General features: G+C 39.4%; 1 protein-coding gene and 1 pseudogene across 3 annotated transcripts in view; one reads left to right on the top strand and one right to left on the bottom strand.

Annotated features, from left to right (window-relative positions):
- YPEL5 (yippee like 5) overlaps positions 1–21,456 on the bottom strand; it is a 35,841-nt gene that overhangs the window by 9,919 nt on the left and 4,466 nt on the right. For 2 of the 3 annotated variants that reach the window (XM_016136080.2, XM_016136081.2), the window contains exons 2-3: positions 15,329–15,493; positions 11,913–13,849 (exon numbers count right to left, since the gene is read on the bottom strand). In XM_016136080.2, coding sequence (XP_015991566.1) covers positions 13,625–13,849; positions 15,329–15,469 — 366 coding nt within the window. In that variant the 5' untranslated portion in view covers positions 15,470–15,493 and the 3' untranslated portion in view covers positions 11,913–13,624. Of the gene's footprint in view, positions 1–2,781; positions 2,961–7,797; positions 13,850–15,328; positions 15,494–21,456 lie in introns of those variants that run through there. The other variant, XR_001595778.2, reaches the window with a different exon arrangement.
- On the top strand, positions 156–278 carry LOC118606103 (annotated as a pseudogene).

The following is a 21,456-nucleotide window of genomic DNA, read 5'->3' as shown; positions in this document are numbered from 1 at the left end:
ATCAAAGGAACTCTCATAAAAATTCTGCTTTTTTAAAAAAGTATATGAGGTTAAAAATATTGGCTAGGTTTCAAAGACATTTCGCTGGGAAACACTTTGTCAGAAAATAAATTCTATACATGCAGTACTATTGAGAGGTCTAAAGTAATCCTCTTGTTTACAGCCATGCTACCCTGTATGTACAAGCCCGATCCTGTCTGATCTCCCAAGCTAAGTAGGGTTGGGCCTGGTTAGTACTTGGATGGGAGACCACCTAGGAAGACCAGGTGCTGTAGGCATAAAAAAATAAAAAAATGAGGGATTGTAAACTGACAAGGTCCTTGCAATCTATGAGGTCAACCAAGGGTTGCCCTGCCTCTAAAGAAAACAGAAGGAAGGGAGGGAGGGTAAGAGGGAGGGAGAAAGGAAAAAGAAAGAAAGAAAGGAATCCTCTTGATGATTAAGGAAAAATGTACCTGCTAATGCCCTTTAACCTATAGCATCCAGAATTAATATCTCAATTCGGAGAGATGGGCTTACCTGAATCAGGTAGCTAGGTCAGGAGGGCAGTGTCACTGAGTCAAAATAGCAAGGATTTGGGGTTGGTAGCAGGGATGTGGCTTCAAATCTCAGATCTGCTTTTTGCTAGCTGTATGATGATGGGTGGGTTACCGAACCCACTCTAAACATCAGTTTCCCATTTAAAAAAATGGGATCAACATACCTACCAAGCAAGAGCATTATGGTGAGAACAGGATTAGTTGTATAATTTCTGGAGTATGGTGCACAAGTATTGCTCAAAAGTTATTGAGAATTGCAAGACAACAACAGAACAGTAAACCAAGTGTGGGCTCTTCTGAGCATGGAGCCCTGTGAACTGCATGGCTCATACGCCCTCAAAGCCAGCCACAGGTAGGGATTGCATTAAATGCCTCGTGTAAACTGTGCCTCACTTGGGAGGTGCCTGAAGAATGGCTAGTAGTTGTGCTTTGACTCAGTCTGCAGCCTTATTTTTTTATACATTGTGGAAAAGAAAATAGTCATCTTTTAAATTTTTTGAAGATAAGTGCAGGCCAAGCTTCACAGAATAGGTTCACCGATACCTAGCACCAAAATGGTTCGGGGCACGACAGTCCAGGGTGAAGTGGGCCACAGAACCCAGGCTCACGGGTCCCTCCCCCGTCAGTTATTTGTCAATTTTTGGAAGAGGAATAGAGAATGCGGGATTCTGTTTCCTAGCAGAGGTCTTGAAACCGTAAAACTAATCTCATTGGGCTTTGCGCTACATTGAATTAAATTCCTAATTCTAATTTCACCAAATAGGGTTACTGGGAGAACAGGAAGTGGAGCTTGATAACTGAGTTCCACTGTCCAGAGGGAGCCAAGAAAGAACAGAAAATCAATTTCCTTACTGCGGAGAAGTGGGTGAAGCTATTTTGATCTGTTGGGAGCAGCTTGTTTCTTTGTAAGGAGGTGAAGACAGTTCTGACAGACTTTTCACATGGAGAGGGGCCATAATGATTTTCTAAACATTTTTCTTTTGAGATCCTCTTCATTTTGGGCTGATTGGAAAGGCGAGTGTCCCTGAGTAGGAGGTGTTCACCCATCTCACCTAGATATTCCCAAAAGTTCCCTTTTGGATCATTAAAAAAAAAAATTCTTAGATGTACAGCTTCTTCTCAAAACCTACCTACCACCTTAACTCTTGCAGCTCCCTACTTTGTTCCTTGGACCAGAAGGGACCCCCAACTTCTCGGTGGTTTCAGAGTACTTTCGGTGTTACACACTGCTGTGCATCTGCACCTGAATAACAACTTAGAATTGTATTGATCTTCACAGTTTCAACAGACCTCATCTAGCTGGTAAACCCAGGTCTCCGATTCATTGTGTCTTGAGACTGGGCAACAACAAAGGGCTGTTCTATGAAGCACTTTTACATGCGGTATCCTATGGAGGATATCTGCTACTTGTTTCCTTTAGAATCCTCTACAGCACGTAGCACAGTGCCTTATGTGTAGTAAGTGCTCGGTCACCATTTGTTCAATCAACATATTCCTATGACACTATTTCTTTTATCTGTTTAGATTTAGCATGTCATCTAGACCAGACGCTTCTTGAAGCATCCGTTTATAAAAATATTTATTGAATGCCTGCTTTGTGACAGAAAAATTCTGAAAACAAAAGGGATGAGTGTAATTCTATCAAATACTCAAACATATGCTCTTCTACAGTAATGACATGGTGTATCCGGGGCGGGAAAGCCACTCACTGGGCAGATGCAAGTGGGTTCAGTCATCAAACGACAGACCTTTCTAGGGAGTTTTCATCACTGATATCTGGGACCGAGATCTGGGAGGGGTGAGGGTCCCAACGTAAGATGTGGGATGGGGATCAGCTTTGGGATGCTTTGTGACAATAACTATAGAATCAGACTTGTTGTCAACTGGGGGCTTCCCTAAACAAGGTATTACCTAGTATCTTAGTCCGTTCAGGCTGCTATAAGGAAAATAACATAGACTGGAAGGCTTAAACAACAATTTCTTACACTTCTGGAGGCTGGGAGGTCTAAGATCAAGGCGTCAGTGGATCTGGTGCTTAAGTGCACCACATAAGAAAATACATGCCTCCTTACATTTCCACAAGCCCCCTTGAGGGTGGTCCAGTCTCTGACCCTCTACTGGCAAGAGGAGCAGGGGCAAGGCATCATTCCTGGGACTGGGGTCACGTGAGCCGACTCCTTGTGTATTGATCTTTACTCTCTCACCCCTTCCAATGACCTCCCTTCCCCAGCCCTTACCTTACCTTCATAACACCAACAAGAAATGGGGTGAAGCATCCAGGATATGTTTACCCATTTCCTCCCTCCCCTGCAAAGCTGTGCCTCTCCTGGGCCGGGGAGATGTAGCAGAAGTACAGGGAAGGTCTTGGATGTCCTGAGTCTCTGGCTCAGAGATGAGGGCCATCAGGACTCTCTGTTCTTTCTGGAGAATACAGGAGAGCAGGAAGATGTGCTCAGCCATCTCACTCACCTCTGTCAACTCCCAGCAGGAACTAGGGCCCTCACTCTGACTCTGGCTGTCTCAAGCTTGTTGTGTGGCCTTCTTTAGGGCTGGTAGTCTGGCCCTTAGGTGTGGTCTCCCTTCTAAGGTTGAGGCAGACCCAGTTGTCAGGCCCTCGCACCTTGAGGCTGGGCCTGCAAGTTTGTGACAAGGGGCCCCAAAGTCTCTGGCATGAGATGGAAAGTGACAACTGCCCTCCTGCAGCAGGATTCTCTCACATGCAGATCATGAGGCCACCCCAAGGGTGCTCACTGACAAGGTCGGGGACTGGGGTACACCAGCACAGCAGAGGGAGGAAGACCTGTCACTTAGGCCGGACTCTCTTTGGCTCTTTCTTCTCAGTGGCAAATGAGTCACTTATAAGAGACACAGATACCCTTTCCCAATGATACCTCATGGGCACAGCGCCCCTGTTGAGGGTCTTTGCTCAAGCCCAAGAACAGGAGCATCTCCGGCCACTGGGGAGATGTATTCAAGCCTGCCCTAAATCAGCTGTGAAGCAGAACTCTGAGTTGTTCTCTGGGGTTCCAGGCCACAGGGTCGAGGGGCCTGCTCTGAGCTGGTTCTTGTGCCCAATTGTTCCCCCTGAGACCACCATCAGCTCTGTCCATGAGGAGAAGGCGCCTGAGGTGGCTGGCCTTTTCCTGGCCTGTCTGGTATTTCCTCTGGCCCAACATGAGCATGGCCACTGTTTGAGGGAGGAAAATGCCCACCCAGCCAGACCAGAAAACAGTACATTGCTGCCCTCTGGTGTTCAAGTGCTAGACTGCATAGATTTGCTGAGAGGAGACTGACTTTTTTTAAAGCATTGTAATTAATTAATTATTGATGTATAACAATGAGCGGCTTAAAACAAAAATACAAATTTATTATTTCTGCGTGTTTCGATGGGTCCAGAGTTTGGTTTCGCTGGGCAGTTCTGGCTCTGGGTCTCCCACATGGTTGCCATCAGATGTCAGCCAGGCCTGTGCTCATCTCAAGGCTTAGCTGGACCTCAGGATCCGCTTTGGAGGTGGAAGGTACTCCCATGGCTGGCAAATTTGCACTGGCTGCTAGCAGGAGGGCTCAGTGCCTCTCCGTGGGGGCCTCTCCACAGGCTACTTCCGTGATTTCATGGCATGGAGGCTGACCTCCCCCAGAGCAAGTAAGTTAAGAAGTTGAAGTAGAAGCTGCAATGGCTTTTATGACTTGGTCTTGGAAGGGATGCACTGTCACTTGCACTGTATTTACACAAACTAGCTGTGATTCAATGTGGGGGGGAAACTACATGAGGGTATGAATTCCAGAAGGTGAGGATCCCTAGGGGCCATCTTTGGAGGCTGGCTACAATAAGCACCTACCCTGTACTAGGTAACATGCAAATAACATATAAGAACAACATTATAACATATAATTGCAAATTATTCATGCCATGTCCTAAGGACTTTCTCTGAGTTATCTCATTTACCTTCATGACCACCCTCCAAACTTGGTCCTATATTACACATTGAAGAAGTTAGGAAATTGGGGCTTAGGGAGATTAGGTACTGAGGTCACATGGCTAGCAAATGGTTGAGAGAGCATTCAAGCTTTGTTCTGTGTTCACTGTGCTGAAATGTCTCCTTAGGCATTTAGAGCTAACGAAAGAGCGGGTGAGGACAGATGAGGAAACTGAAGCTCAGAGAGGTCGAATAACATGGTCAAGGCTACAGAATTAGTAAATGGCAGCGCCGGAATCTGAACAGAGGCCTGACTCCACTGCCCATATTCTGCCCACTTCACCATATTGATCCTATTGAATAGAGGAGAAAGACCCAGAAAGGAGAAAAGACTACAAAGAACAGGGTAGCCATCTCATTTAGCACCTTTGTGCCTATCGGAAAGGACACCCCCTTCAGGGAAGCTGGAGCACTGCAGGTGCTGGCCGTGGCAAGCTCAGTCCCCACTTTCCTCCTTGGCTGGATGCTCTTAGCCAGGGCAAAATCAGTGCGGCAGCCTTGTGGCAGGAAGGGGATAGGTAAACAAATGGGAGAGAAGTGGCGGTCATAAGCATAAGAGGATGGTTGCAGGGGAAAGAGAAAGGTGGGGGGTGGAGCCAGGAATACCAAACAGGGAAAAAAGAAGAGAAGAGAGAGAAAAATTACTAGATGAGGAAAGATGGGAAAAGAAAGGACAAAAGAAAAACAGACCAAGTATGCATGGTTCGATTAGCCCTTTCAAGAATATGCTTGAGACCTTCTCAGAGTGTGGCTGGGAGGTTCCAACATAGTCTGTGGCTAGCCAGAGAAGCAGAAGACCAAGTAGGTGGCTGGAGGCCTCCTCCAACTCTAGTGCACATGTTCCTCCCCACCTCTTTCCCATCTCTATCATTAGTTGGGAGAATGAGACAAAGAAAAGACGCTCCAGCGTATAGCTGGCCAGAGGACAGTCCAGTTTCAGGTAAAATTGGGGTGGCAGCAAGGTGAGTAGTCTCCTGGGGGACTCAGGGAGACCCAATCCAGAGGATAATCATTAGAGTATCCGAGAGCTAACTGAGGGATAGATTAACTAGAAGATAAAACTGGAATACGTAATTTGTGGCTTCACCACAGTGTTTCCCTTTGCACTTTGATCCCCAAAGCTAGTTAATAGGTAGGTTCAGCTTTGCTTGTCAGTGGCCATTGATGAATTAATATCTGCTTGCATGTGTGTTTGAATTCGTCAAGTTTTACTTTTCACAACAGGATATGGAGTTAGAAACTACCTGGAGCTGATGATTTGAGGTTAGTATGAAGAGTTATGAAGCTCAGAAACAGAATGACTGGGTTTGCTTTTTACCGCTAGCAGTGATGAGGAATCCCCACCCGACCCTGCGAGAATCAAGTGCTCCCTCAGTCAAGCTTCACTTGGGCTGCCTCTCTTAAAAGTCCAGCAGCGTTCCAGAGGCCAGTCCCTAGCAGGAGACTAAAGCAGAAAAACCACATTTCTTCCTACCTCTCTCCATTCCAATAAAATATCACAACTTGCTTTCTAAAAACTATATTTGTTTATTTCACTCTCTACTTACAATCTTTCAATGATTTCCATCTACTTAATAGCATAAAATTCAAATTTCTGAGCATGGTAAGCCATGGTAAGACCTTCATAATCTGCCCCCTCACTACCATTTTTAGTTTTATCTTCAGTCAGTTCCTGTGTACCTTATTTCTGGGTTTTTGCTTATGCGGTTACTTTTTATTAAAAACACTTCTCCTTCTCTTCTTGGTACTCTCCTATTCAGTTTCAACCTGATTATCCATCCAACTACCCATTTGACCTTCCATCCATCCATCCACCTATCCACCTACCCACCCACCTACCCATCCATCCATCTTGCATCCTGAAACTCTAGTGCTTCCCAAACTTGTCTATGCATTGGATCCACCTGAGATTTTAAAAATACTAATGCCCTGTCCCACTTTCAGAGATTGTGACTTAATTGGTCTAGAGTGTGTCCCAGGCTTTGGGACCGACCACTGCCCGCACTCTGGACCAGATATTATAATAACCCCTGAGGACTTAAACTCATAGAAATCAGTTTAGACTAGGACTTATACGTAGAAGGGGAAATAGATCGGTAAATATATAATTACCCAACAATGTATGCAAACGATATGAAAGAAGTAGTCATGATATTCTTGAGACGGTATAGGAGGAGCACAGAACCCACACTGGTGGGACTGAGGGATGGGAGGTCAGAGCTGCTTAGTCTCCAAGAACAAAAGTATTCCAGGCAAAGAATGGGGTAGGCATCCTCGTCAGAGGGATAAGTGAACACAGCACAGTGAGAGGAGGCATGTCACTTTTTAAGGGTAGACAAGAAACTTAGTGGAACTGAAGCTTGTACAAGCAGGTGGGGCCTTGCAGAGAGCCAGAAGTAGGGAGCAAACAGCAGCAAGAGTGTCAGGAGTGTGACCTGGTCAGATTTAGTGGCTGTGTCTGCAGGGAAGGGAGAGCAGTTGGTAGGAACTGGTAGGAAGGCCTTCCCTTTCCCAGGCAAGTCTGCCTCACATCTTCTCCCCTGCTCACTCAAGCCCACAACGGAGACCTTAAGTAAAGCTGTATGACCTTGACCTCTAAGCATGTGTTTTGGGCCAGTCACTGGTCTAAGCACTTTCTATGTATTAACTCATTTTTATCTCACAATAGTCTTAGGAAGTTAGTACTATTATTACCCCCATTTTAGAGATAAGGGAACTTAGGCATAGAAAGGTTAAGAAACTGGCCCAAAAGCACAGTTATTAAGTGTTAGAGCTGGGATTCAGGCACAGGCCCTCTGGGCTCAGAATCCATGCTCCTAACCAGTCTACCTTCCAAGGCTGTTCTGAAAATGTTATCAACGTGCACAAGATTCAGCACACTCAGTAGTGTTGAATGGCCTCACCCTGAACAGTTTTCTGCCACTAACAGTGAGAACTTGGCCTAGTCACTCCAGCCCTTAGTTTCCAAATATTAAACATGAGAGGTTGGACTAGATGAGGGATATAAGCGGAGCCCCCATAGCCTAAAGAATATGCTGTGTTTAGCCAGCTATTGTTTCTTTTTAGGTTGAAAGTGACTGTCTTTAGTACATGCTCCCTCTTCACCCTGTAACTGCCACTTTCCTTATTTTAATGAACTCTCTTGGCATCTAAAGGCATTTGAGTTTGAGATCACCAATCAGACAATGCTTAAATTTGAGGTCCTATGAACGTACACTTCTTTTACCTTCACGTTTCTTCTTCCCCCACTTCCCGCCAATCCAATTTAAAGAACACTTTACCTGGGATGTTTCTTGTGCAGAGGCCCTGAGCTCTGGCTCCCCACCTCTGTTATGGAGGTCCTCTACTGGGCATGGCTGTCGGATGTGAGCCACTGTTCTTCCTTATTGCCATGTGCCCTGAAAATGCTGATTTATATTTGCTTCTGGGAGACAGATGAATCTCGTTTTAGAATATATGGTTAATCCTATTTCAGAATCCATTGCACATGGAAAGATGATTTCTGTTATTTTCACTTAATCTGGAAGGTTTCCTCTTTTTCAACTTAGAAATTAATCAATTGTTGGAAGAACAAAGGCCTCTTATTATGCTTCATGAGTTTATGCATGAGGCACCTATGTTGAATGCCTTTCATTTCCTGCAGCAGGAATACATTCAGTATTGATATAGTGGCTCTGAGAACTTTTATTGGGCTTTGCAAACATCCTCATATGGCCCCTGGGAAGTAGGTGCCAGGTGTTGCTGACTAACTATTACCATATTGCCTGACACACTCCATAGGCACTCAATAGGCACTGAATAAATGATCAAGCAAATACTTTCTAGCAACTGGAGCCAAGCTAGGTAACTCACTGAACCTCACTCATTTTACAGAAATATATTTTAAAATACTCTATGGTTTATAAGTTTTCACACATTTTCTAAAAATTTTCTGTATTTTAAAGTTGAGGAAATGAGGTTTCAAGAGGTTAACTAACTTCAAAGTCACACTGTGTTTAATTTTCTATGACCTCAGGGTGTCATTATCAAAATAAAAGCCAATATTAAAAAAGTTGGGAAAATTTTTTGAAGCTGTGTAAGCTAAAGCTTTAGATACCAAAACATGGAAGAAAAAAATGACCTATCACAAAAACTGGAAACAGTACTATTATTTGTACTTTGTAGTTTCCAAAGCACTTTCTCACATGTGATTTCATTCAACCCCCACAACTCCACCGTATTGGAAGAGTAAAATTGTCTTACTTCAGGTTAGCTGACTAGTGGCGACACACTGCCCAGATGTTATTCTTTTGTAAAAGAAAGGTCAGATTGGCAGTTCAAAACTGAATTTCTTGCATACTCATGCCATCTACTGGTACTTTTTTGGTAGCTTGGGTTCCAGCTGATTTTAGATTAAAAAATATTTTTCTTCAGTGTAAACTTCAGCAGGATCAAATATTTTACTCATTAAGCAAGTCCTTAAAAATAACCCCCTCTCAATCTTTGAAACTCAATTTCTAAGGAGCCTCCCTTAAAACAGGACTCAAGACTTACTTAGGAATGGGACTGAAATTCTTATTCCTTTGGCATATTGGAGGTTTTAGAAATGCCTCTGAGCCCTTCCAATTGGCTTAGACTTGGGGAAAGGGAGATGGTTCAGTTAGGGACAGGTAACACACATAGAATTATCACGCATTCATGTAATGTCTCCACTTTGCCCAGTAATTCCTGGGAAGGCTACAGGTAGAGAGGGTTAGTTGAGAAAGTAGTGAGGCCCTCCATAGGGACTCGATGGTTCGTGGAAGAGGAAATTCCGGGTAACAGATGAAGCCAACCTCCTGACTCAGGGCACACCAGTGGGGTTTCTCAAGGCTGTGCTCCAATCCCCCTTGAAAACCTCTGGTCAACCCTTAGGAACACAAATATCTCTTTTAAAACTGGGCTTGCTCTGGATATGTTTTTTGAATTATTAGGTTAAATTTGTCTTTGCACTTTTGATTTAAATCCAGGGACAAGAGGTGACTTGTCCATTTTCAGGGCAACCTAGAGGAGGATTAAAGTGAGATATTTGGTATATAAACCACCACTTTTCTCACAACCTTAGAATTCTTTAAAAACTAACACTATTATGGCAATAATGTGAAATAAGCTGAGACAACACAGGAGAAAGAAAATTGGGCATGAAAGGTAAACTAGTCATTATCAGTTGAAATTCTTGTAGGATCCTTTGGGGGGAAAATGGAGGCTTTTTTTGTTTGTTTGTTTATTTACATTATCACTGAGGTTGTATTCAATGTACCTTTTATTTTTCTTCCTTCTACTCCATGGTAGTGAAAAATATTTTTTGCAAGCAAAGTAAAATGTCTTTTGTAGATCTTGAAAGATTCCTTACAGAGAAAGGTCAAGACAGTAACATTTGATTAACAGACTTCATGCCCTAATTTGCTTAAAGGTTTAACAGTGCATATCAAGACCAGTAAGAATTTAAAGAACTTTGAAGTGGTCTGGTCATTCTCTAATTTAGAGCAAAATTAGATTACTATGAAGGGTTGTTCAGGATTACTGAAAAAATGAGTAGTTGTCTCATACATTTGCATAACAACAGGTTTTTAGGCCAAATATTTTACTACATTCTAATGAGAATCACTTAAGATAGGGCTTGTTTTTATAATTCGTACTTGGAAAAACTAAGTTTCAGAGGTTAAATCACAAATTTACCAAAGTCACAGCCAAATCAGTCAGCTTTGAAGAAAGGTCTTTATAGAGTTTAGTGATCTTTCTAGAAACTCTTTCCCAGAGACCCTACCTCTCCTTAAAAGTCAGTTTAACTGTTGTTCTTATCCATTTTTTGTTCTTATCCATTTTTAAGTCAAGTTTTTAAGCAGGTGGAAATCATATTAATGTTTTTTTTCTTATTTACACTTCCAAGCCTGTGGGCCTCTTGTAACAAACACCTACTTTTACCAAGTTTTACACAACCATATATTCTGAGTTTGAATGACCTTTTGACTAATGATTCTTGTGAATTAGCACATAGGTTATTTTTGCAGTTGGCAAAAAAAATTGGATTTCTTGTCTCTAACTCAGAGACCCATTCAAAATTGGGGGAGGGAAAAAAGGCCCCAATTCACTGTTTGCCTCCCAAGTCATCAAATTGCAAATGATTTTAAAAATCCAAATATGTAAAGTGATACTCAGGATCACAAAACCCTTAATGGTGCTTTTCGAATGTATATTTTATGCCTAAATACATAAGTTTCAATATGTTAAGTCCCAATATTTTAAAATAAAGAAGCCATACATTTCACACCCAATTTAGAATGGGTATCCACTCTAATTTCTGTTAGTTATGCTATACTTCTATGTCAGGTATCTTCATCCAGTGCAAAATGCTAGCCTAATAGGATTTATTTTTTCAGTTTAATCTTGCTCTATTTCGAATTCACACCACCCCTAGATTAGAAGTAAATTTAGGTTTTATATGGCCCACGGGGGAAGCTGGCCAGACATGAAATTAGTGTAATTTCTATTTAAACTGTGAGATATTTTTATAAATGTTGTGGAAATGGACCATCATAAACATGTCTCTGAATATTTTACGATCTATAATTTCCCAATCACGCCCAATCAAAAATTACCTATGGACTGATTCAGGCCTGGGCTGGGGCCCATACTCTGCATTTAAACTTCCCATATGACTTTTATGAATAGGTAAATTTAGAAAACAGACATGGTACTATTTTTCTCCTCCAATCTCAAAGTACCCACTCATGACTGTAACTTTAAACATCACAAAATTGCTTAACAAAAATTTAACCTAGGATATTCACGTTAGGGTCCCTTTAAATAAAAGCACTCATGTTGTTTAAGATCAAAACAACTTATGGTCACTGTCACCTAAAACTAAGAGGAATTGATTCTAAAGTGTTCAAAGGAAAAAGTTTAATCCGTACACCTTTCAGTAACCCACATATTATGCTGCATATTCACCTATATTTGGTTAAGCTTCCCATCCCAAAGCAAAATCATTCTCCTTAGTGGTTTCCCAACTCAATGTGTTTGCTTTTGTGCAAAGAATACAAACTGACTGGATCTTTCATATTGCTTGTTGTGGTATCTGCCACAGTCACCTAAAAGTCACCCTAGCAATAGGATATTTTATATATTTTATATATATTTTATATATTAAACTGTAGTAGTACCTGAGGCAAAATCATCTCAGTAAGTTAATATTGCTAAATTCAGTATCTCAAGGTATAAATCTGGTAGAGTTAACAAAACCAGTATGTCACCTGGCTGCCAAGTGAAGAAAGCTATAGCTATTCAAAGATATGACATATGTGTTCATAGGTAAAAACTAGCACGAGATGATAATTAGACAAGGATCAGTGAAAAATAAGTAGCAGTATTGCACCAATGCAAGACAAAATATACTTTATTGTGACAGCAAATGCACATAGTGCTATAGGTAAGGCATGCTACTAGGAATCCGCATATAATCAAAGGCCGGTATGGAAATGAACGGGAATGAATGTGGTTCTTAATGCTTGAAGATTTAGTTCATGGTGAAGGAGAGAAGAATTTATGTCCACTTATCTCAAATGCAATATTATACACCTACTTAATCAGATCCCTATGCCCCTAACCAAGAGCCCAAAGGCAAATAAGAGAAACTTAAAATCTTAACTGTACTCAGATGTCACTTCTAATACCTATGGCAGATTTTGCTAATTGAGGCAAATTTCCTCTCCAGACAAAGACCTAGAAATTGAGCACTCAAACACCTATTCATTCACTTAAATTAGCCATTTTAATGTCATTTATTCCACCAGAAACAAATACTAGACTATCTAGAAATAGTTTGGATAAAGAAACATTTACATTTTAATACTCTGTAATGTTGTAAATTTGGGGCTAAAATAACACCCTGAGTCAAATTTGATCCCTATTCATTTGAAGGGACCAAGTACAGTTTCAATTTCAATAGCTGAACTTCTTAGTTCTTAGGGAAGATCTGAGAAAATAATGCTAACAAGAACTAGTCCTCTGATGAAACTATTAGTCTCTACAGACTTGTCAAAATCAACACAAAACTGAGGATAGGCTGAAACACAAAACTGAGAATAAGCTGAAACATTTGCAAAGCAGTATTTTTAAATAGGATGCTTCAATTCCCCCCTTCTTTTAGAACAGATGCAGATGAAATTATTTCTGCATGAATGCACATTGACATTCTGTTCAACTGTTTTCTAAATACAATACTACGGGTTTAAACAGTATGCTTTAATTTAAACAAAGTAATATCTTATACAGTCAATTTAGCTTAAGAGATGAAAAGAAACACTACTATGAAAATTACTTATCAGATACTCTGCTCTTTTAAAAGGTGTTTTTAAAAGCAACACAGGACCAAAAACATCCAACTATTACTTTATTTATATTACTATGCTTAAGTTACATGGAAAAGACAACCAAGGAGTTCTGCCCCATTTCAGGAAGCTTCCAATCAACACCAATTATGTGGTGACAAATAACTAGGAATGATGACATCTTTGGGTCAAGACCGACAAGGAAGAATGGGCTCTGGTGCTACGGTTCATCTCCAACAAGAATATGGCGCAATGGCCAGCACAAGCCATACTGACACTGAACCTTTAGCTCTGGTCACAAATTCGGATCTCTTCTCTGAAGCTAGCAAATCAAGTGAAATAACTGGGTTTAAAAAAAAAAGTTTGAAAACGAAGCCCAAATAAGTTTAAAAACCATGCTCTTGACACATTATCCTTTCAAAATTTACACAAAACACACTTTTTCACTCTAATAGCCCAGATTTTTTTCCTCACATAGCCCACCATGTAGCTACAAATAAGACTATTCTGCCTTAAGATGTAAACATAGGGGGAAAAAATTAACGGCATCTGCATAATATTCTCTCTACACACTGCTATTGGATGGAAAATAGAAAATTAAAAAAAAAAAGAAAGAAAGAAAGGTTCCATCTTAGATTCTCACAACCTCTTGTTCCGCAGTTCATGAATCCGACTCTGATGCTAAGGTGACAGTGTATGTAAGTAGATTTTTGTTTTCAGTGAAGGAGACCTGGGAAAAGATGGAGTTATCTCTTTTTCTTCAAGAGTTATCAGATGGTACATGCTCCTCAAAGCCCTCACTCTCTCGAACTAGAGCGCGTTCCAGGATCACACGGCCTTCCTTATAACGCTGGCTGTCTTCAGTGGCAAACTCATAGATCCATCCCAGTTTGCTATTGCAGTTTTTGCAGCTCACATCTCGAACCATGTGGCGGCCAGTGAGCATGACCCGGTCTTGAACTTCACTGTACTGCAGGTTAACTACCTAAGAAACATGCAAAAACAAAATTGCAAAAGCATGTAAAATACTTGCCAAAAAGTACACAGTATTTGGTTGGTGCAATAAGAGCAACTTCAAAAACATGAACCTCCGTTGTTACTGTAGTCAAACCAAAAAAACCTTCCCAAGAGCTATTTTTAGAAGCTGCTGGGACAGGTAAACATCTGGAATTGCAATGCACTGGACAATTAGTATGATCACGATCACATCTTATTCTACTAGCCCAAGCCACACTACATATTAAATAGTTACATTTCTGTGTTGTCGTTAAGAGTCCTTGACTTGGAGTCAGAAAATGTAGTCTTGGGTTTAATTGTTGTTATTCACCATTTAATGATGAGTGCAAATAAGGCTACCAATGTAAAAGAACCTAGTACACAACAGGCATTCCATAAAAAAGCCAAATTTGCTTCTGAAAATACATTTTTTATACAAGCAGACTGGGATAATCTACAATAGTCAGACCAAACATTGCAATACATAAGTTTCCAAAGAATCTGAAGAATTTCCAATGATTCTGAACACCAAACTTCTACACTTTAGTTTTCTGTAAAGTGCCCTATAGCAAATATTTTTGGCTTTGAAGGCTACATGGTTTTTATTGTAACTATTCAGCTTGCAGCCATAGGTAATACATAAATGAATAAGCATGGCTGTGCTTCATTAAATTTTATTCACAGAAAAATGGGCAGCTAGCCTGCTGTAGTGTGCCAACCCCTGTTCTATACCTAAACAAAGATCAAGGGGTATACACTATCAAGTCTTTGAAAGAAAAGCTTCTTTTTAAATGGACAGAGGAATGTCCACTGGGGAAGTTCAGTTGAGCTTCTAAAAGCAACACCCTTGCTGTTCCTTAACCTAAAAGATTTGGAAATTCAACTTTGCCAGTACACAGACTCCAGGATAGAAATCACGTCAACCAAATTCATAGCAAGCCAAAAATTACAGAAACAGGCAAAATAGACCTCTGTGAATCAGGAAATGCTGTTCCTGTTGGCAAACCTATGTAATAAACTAAATCATAATCAGAAAGATGATTGGTGGGCATAAATCAGAGCAAGTTAGATGATCCTTATTCACTTGCATTATCAAGCTATTTGAGCTTACTGCAGCTATTTCACTGTACAGATAATTCAGTGACATGGGTATGGGGTGTCTCTGAACCCTTCATTCATTGTCTGCAAAGTTATTACCAAATTCTTACACTGAATGTTTTCTGGAGACAACACTTTTTATTTATAACACACTCTTTAAACTTCCAAGTTTAAAAACCACATTCTAGTAATGCCTTCCTAAAGTTCCATCAAAGACAAGCTAGTGAGCAATTATGTCTATAAACTGAGCTCTCATTCTGACTCTTCCTGGTATCTCCGAGCTCTGAGGGGGGCGGATTCTGGCAGTGCTGACAAACATATTCATTTGCCACTGAACCCACCAGGAAATGAATCTGGTTTTCCCACCAACCTTGTTAAAAAGAAACGCTCTGCCAGTGGCGCCTGTGAACCGAGTAGAGATGAGTTCTGAGCGGTTGGTGAGAATCGTATCACAGTTTGCACAAGAAAACAGACGGGTACCTCCGATGTGATCAAGGAAAATTCTGCCCATTTTTACAGTTGAAGTTCTAAAAACCTAGGAGCAAATGGAAAAGGACAAGAAATGTAATATGATTTAAAAAAAAAATTGCTAGTATCTACTTGGTGGAGATCAGAAAACCACTTACTCAATATGTGCAATAGCTGACTCCGAAAAAAGGACTGATCCAAAGTTCACACACTGAACAAACAAACAGGCATATGCAAGCAAAGAACATTTTAGAAGCAGTGAGCCAAGGAAATAAACATGCTTAGGCTGGAAAGGAATGGTGTCACTTCTCTTTTGGTTGGTATGAAAAAAAAAAAAAAAACAGGAAGAATATGGAATGTCAGAAACTGAATGATCTGAATGATGAAAAGCACAGACAGAAAGGTAAGAAAAAAGGTTTAGCTTAAGCATTAAGTATACATTCTGAGTATGTAATGTGAGCAAAGACTGTAGGCCATGAATGAGATGATCAGATAAGAGGAGAAAAGAGGGCAATCAGAAAACAAGAGGGTAGTCTGGTTTGACAGCATGGGGTCAGTGGGTTTCTGGTCACCAGGTCCATCTACATCTGTATAGGGGTGATGGCACTAACATTAGTTAAGTTTGAGTTTGTAGAACACTGTACTAGGTACTTATTTCAAAATCATCACAACTCTGTGAGGTTATCACCCCCACTTCATAGATTATGCAAGGTTATTAACTGGTCAAAGTTTATTTACACAGCTTTTAAATACAAAAAGTCATAACTGAAATGCAGTTCACCCATTTCAAAGCCAAACTTCTTCCATTACCCTATCTGTCTTTTAAGAAGAGGACGCACAAAATGGTCTAGGCTTAGTGTAAGGTTAGGAAAAAAAGAACAGCAGAAGGGAAAGATGAAACATTATTACATAATTTATTTATATTTAATAAATCACACTGATTCAGTAAGTGATGAAACATTGAGGGAGAAAGTGCTGAATCCGACTTCTGAAACAAGGATAATCAAACTTCACTACTTCAAAAGTTAGAACAGATAATATATGCAACCCTTAAAATCACAGCAATTAATCCTAACGGTACTTTTACAGATTTAGATATAGTCAATATACGATAGCTTTCACTTTAAAAATAATTTTTCACTTTAAAAATAATTTATTCCTGGATGTAGTTATCAGCTTGTCTCTTTTATTTAATATTACATGTCTTAAAAATGGCATGCAGAGCTGATACAGCTGCCATTATGGAAAAAAAAAATCTAGAATCTATGTTTGTAATAAGAATCCACTGTCACCTTAATTTGGAGAAATTTCATTGTCCATTCCGTCTTAAGTCTGTGAACTTCCTCAGACATTCAGCAGTCCTAATGTCATCAGAAGTCATTATCATGAAGATCATTAAGACTCCCATTAAACATTATGATATGGTAGTTTAATAAGCAATGAAACAAATGGTGAATATAATTACAATTTGTAGCTGGTAAAAGGACAACCAGTGCATTAATAAGAATGTTAATGAATAAACCTTGGGTAAAAATACAAGACTTAAGATAGAATATTTATTTCTGATTACATTTCTGCAAAATGACAATAAGACTTACTACCCATTGTGTCAGCCTTTAAGATGATAGTATTACTTTTTCCAGATGCTTATAAACACAATACCATTACATATATGTAAGAGGTTGCAAATTTGAAGACTGTAGGCTGAATTCATTTGCTGGCTGAGAGAGCAGTGAACAAAACAAATGACCCTTCCCTCATAAAACATATGTGGAAATGTTTTGTTTGGCCCACACAATTTTTTATTCTTATAAAAAAGTTGAGTCACCACTTAAAATTTGAAAGATTTTATTAAAGAGCCTGTATTTGTTATTGTTGTTGTTTGTTTTTTAAACAATAGGGAGACTTAGCAACACAAGGCATGTATTCTACGGCAACAAATCACTAGAGTTGAGTGGTAACTGCAACTTTTCCCACAAGGTCATTTCATTTGCTCAGTATCTACTTTGCATCACATAATTACTGCACTGCTAAGACATCTGAGTTTATGACTTGATATAAATAAAGCATTCAGCAATGAGCAGCTGATTTTGGTCATGTTTCTTAATACTGGTCCTTTACAGTGAGGAATCAACAGCAAAGTTTTAGTCTCACCTCTTAAGACAGTCCTCAGATTCTAGATTTCTCCGAAAACTAACATTTGTGCAGTGATTTAGCCTCTGGCTTCTGGGACTTGTTACTTTAAAGCCAGTTTTCCTTCAAACGTTTAAATATTCATATTGTAATTTATTTCAACCATAATGCAGGAGTAACTAGATGTCTGAAATGACCGTGGCAGATACAATGCTATTGTGGAAAATGTACTAGACTTCAAAACGAACTCTCCCTATGTCTCTACCTATAGCATTCTATCTTCGGTTCAAAATTACAATATAGCTGTGACCATCTGCTACTGGATACAGGCAAGCTCTCTATTCCTAAATGGGGTAAATACATTTAAAATGTTTTCTCTGCCCTGCTTCAAATTCATTCTATTTTTGACTCTTTTACCCAACTATTTTTATTGGATTCAATTATATGATTCATTAGCAAGAACAAAAACATCAGTGCAGAATAACCATTCCTATTTGTGGTTACCATTTATAGAATGCTATATGAATAAAACTGTAAAATGTAGTTTTTATAAGAAAACTCTTCTTATTTGCCAAGAGATAAGCTAGAAATGCCATGGAATCTGACAAAAGCAAGCAAAACATCACTGCTGTCAAAGTTCTTTAGGAAGTAGAAAAACCTTAGCTTTGTAGAGCTAGACACACAACCAACTACTGACTTACATTATCCAAACTCTCAAGAGGTTGATTGACATCATCAGAATGCCACTTTATTATTTAAGGGGACAGGTCATTAAAAAGCTAAGACACAATACCTGACTCAGGCTTCTCTGAACCTGGATATATTGAACTCTGCCTTAGGACTAATTATTTAGTGTCTATACTGTATGAGACACTGCACTTGGTACTTTATATACCACATTTAATCTTGACAATTTCTAAAGTAGGTATTTATTATCCCGCTTCTATAGAGAAACAAAAATTGTGTGACTTTCTGAAATTAGTCAAGCTGGGATCTGAATTACATCTTGTTCCAGTTCTCTTCACTCCGTTCACTCTCTAGTGATCAGAGGGCTGCCAGATTGTTTTTCTCCCTCAGATTCATCATGTACCCCCTCCAATCTCCATGCTGATCCTCCTGTGTTCCCTACCTTAGTTGGTGGCAATTCCTAGAAACCATGGCAATTTCTTGAGGGAGACTACAAAATCTGTAGAACCTCCCTCCCCCTCATCAATGTCTTAATTCAAATGCTCATCACTTCCAGATAAAACCTCTGTGGTCAGGGAATATGAACTGTATTACTAAATGCAAAATATAATCACAGGTGCCACTACATATGTTCTAAATTAGCTAGTGCAGCAAAAATAAGGTCAATGGAATGTGCTCAAGTCATCCTTTTCTATGAGCTCATATAGACCACAAACTTTGAAATATTTTTTCTGACATGATAGAACATAGGTGATTCCTTGGGGGGGGGGACAAACCCTGATTTTTAAAGGAATAACTTACATACCATAAATTTAGCCACTGTACTACTGAATTTTTAGTAAATTTATAAAGTTGTGCCACCATCATCACAATTCAGCTTTAGAATATTTCCATCAGCTCCCTCAAATTCCCCCAAACCCCTCTGCAATCAATCCCTCCTTCCACCCCAGCCAAAGCAACCACTGATCTACTCTGTTCACATCCAAAATATTTCCCAGATATGCTAATCGCCTTGGTTGGACTTCGAAGAGTCCCAAATTTCTTCAGCCAAATATTTCTAAAATATCTTATGAGCGAGTTGCTTTCAAAGATGACTAATGTTCTGTGTTGATTCTGGGAAAACCTGTGTCCCTGATAAAATGCATGCTTTGTATCTGTCAGTGTGGAAGTTCAAGTTTATAACCAAAATTAAGGCCAAACTCATCATAGTTAAAGCTATAAGATGTTTTCTTCCTTTTTGACTTTCAAGAAAAACAGTAATAATCTTAATGTTTATAAGTACCATTCCCCAGAGAATTTAATAAATAAGACTTGTTTTCAATTTCCTCCCTCCTTTAACAAATAGCACTTTTAACAATCTAGAATTTTCAATTTTTATTGTAAAAGGAGACTCTGGTGCAGCAATCACATTTTTAGGACTTCTATCTTTTTATAGAATTTTCAAAAATTTTACAGGAGTACAGAATCTGTTAAAAAAAAAAAAAAAGATTTTTCTCTTTCAGAAATCCAGGAAAGCCAAAGTATCCAGGAATGTATTCCTTTTAAAGTTAGACAATATAGACTACATAATTTCCTAGTTTGGGTCCAGGTCAATAAAACTACTTTCTAAAAAAGACTATTTTTTAAAAATTGAGATTTAATTTTTTAGAGGTTTTAGGTTCACAGCAAAATAAGGAAGATCCTTCCTATATGTCCTCTGCCCCCACACATGCACAGCCTCCCTCATTTCAAGATCCCCCACCAGAGTGGTCCATTTGTTATAATTAATGAACCTACACTGACCCATTACCATCACCCAAAGTCCATAGTTCATATTAGGGTTCTCTCAGTGTATATTCCATTTGGACAAATGTATAATGACACAAAGCTATCATTATGGTATCACAGAGTATTTTCACTGCCTTAAAAATCCTGTGCTATTCGTCCTTCACCTTACCAACCCATTATCTTTTTACTGTCGCCATAGTTTAGCCTTTTCCAGAATGTCATGTTGTTGGAAACAAAGACATACAAGATGCACCTTTTTCAGACTGGCTCCTTTCACTTAATAATATGCATCAAAGGCTCTTCCATGCCTTCTAACGGCTTCATACCTCATTTCTTTTTAGTGTTTAATAATGTTCAATTGTCTGGATGTACTAGTTTATTTATCCATTCACCTCCTGAAGGACACTGTGGGTGCTTCCAAGTTTTGGCAATTACAAAGCTGCAGTTATTAAACTGTGAATAAAACACCCATGTGCAGATTTTTGTGTGGACCTAAGTTTTCAACTCCTTTGGGTAAATAACAAGGACAACAATTGCTGAATTGTATGGTATATTACATTTTGTAAGAAACCACCATGCTGTCTACCAGTAATCAATGAGAATTCTTGTTGCTCTACAATCTTGTTAGCATTTATTGTCTGAATTTTGACTATTCTAATAGGTGTGTAGTGATATCTCATTGTTGCTTTAATTCACATTTCCTTGAAGACATATGCTGCAGAGCATCTTTTCAAATACTATTTGCCATATGTATATCTTCTTTGGTGAGATATCTGTCAAGGTCTTTGGCCCATTTTTAAATTGGGTTGTTTTCTCACTGTTGAGTTTAGGAGATCTTTATATATCTTAGATAACAGTCCTTTATCACATATGTCTTTTGCAAGTATTTTCTCCCAGTCTTGTCTTCTCATTGTCTAGATGTTGTCTTTCACATAAAAGTTTTTAATTTTAATGAAGTCCACCTTATCAATTATTTCTTTCACAGATCATGCTGTCGGTGTTGTATTAAAAAAGTCACTGCCATACCCATGGTCGTCTAGATTTTCTCTTCTAGAAGCTTTAGTTTTGCATTTTACATTTATGCCTGTGACCCATTTTGAGTTAATTTTTGTAACGTTTGTAAGGTCTGTATCTAGATTCAATTTTTTGCATATGGATGTCCAGTTGTTCGAACACCGTTTAGTGAAAAGACTACCTTTGCTCCATTGTATTGTCTTTGCTCCAAAAGACATGAATCAAAGAAATCAAAAAAGTATTTTGTGACACATGAAAATTACATAAATTCAACTTCCAGTGTCCTAATTAGTTTTATTGGGACACAGCCACACCCATTTATTCTTGGCTGCTCTCACTACCATGCCAGAGTTTGAGTAGCAGTGGCTGAATGAAACCTTATGGCTTGCAAAGTTCACATTATTCACTCTCTCGCCACTGACAAAAAGT

Source organism: Rousettus aegyptiacus, unplaced genomic scaffold (assembly GCF_014176215.1).
Source record: "Rousettus aegyptiacus isolate mRouAeg1 unplaced genomic scaffold, mRouAeg1.p scaffold_m13_p_7, whole genome shotgun sequence".
In the NCBI taxonomy this organism is placed as follows: Eukaryota; Metazoa; Chordata; class Mammalia; order Chiroptera; family Pteropodidae; genus Rousettus; species Rousettus aegyptiacus.
This window is presented reverse-complemented; position numbering and strand designations above follow the sequence as displayed.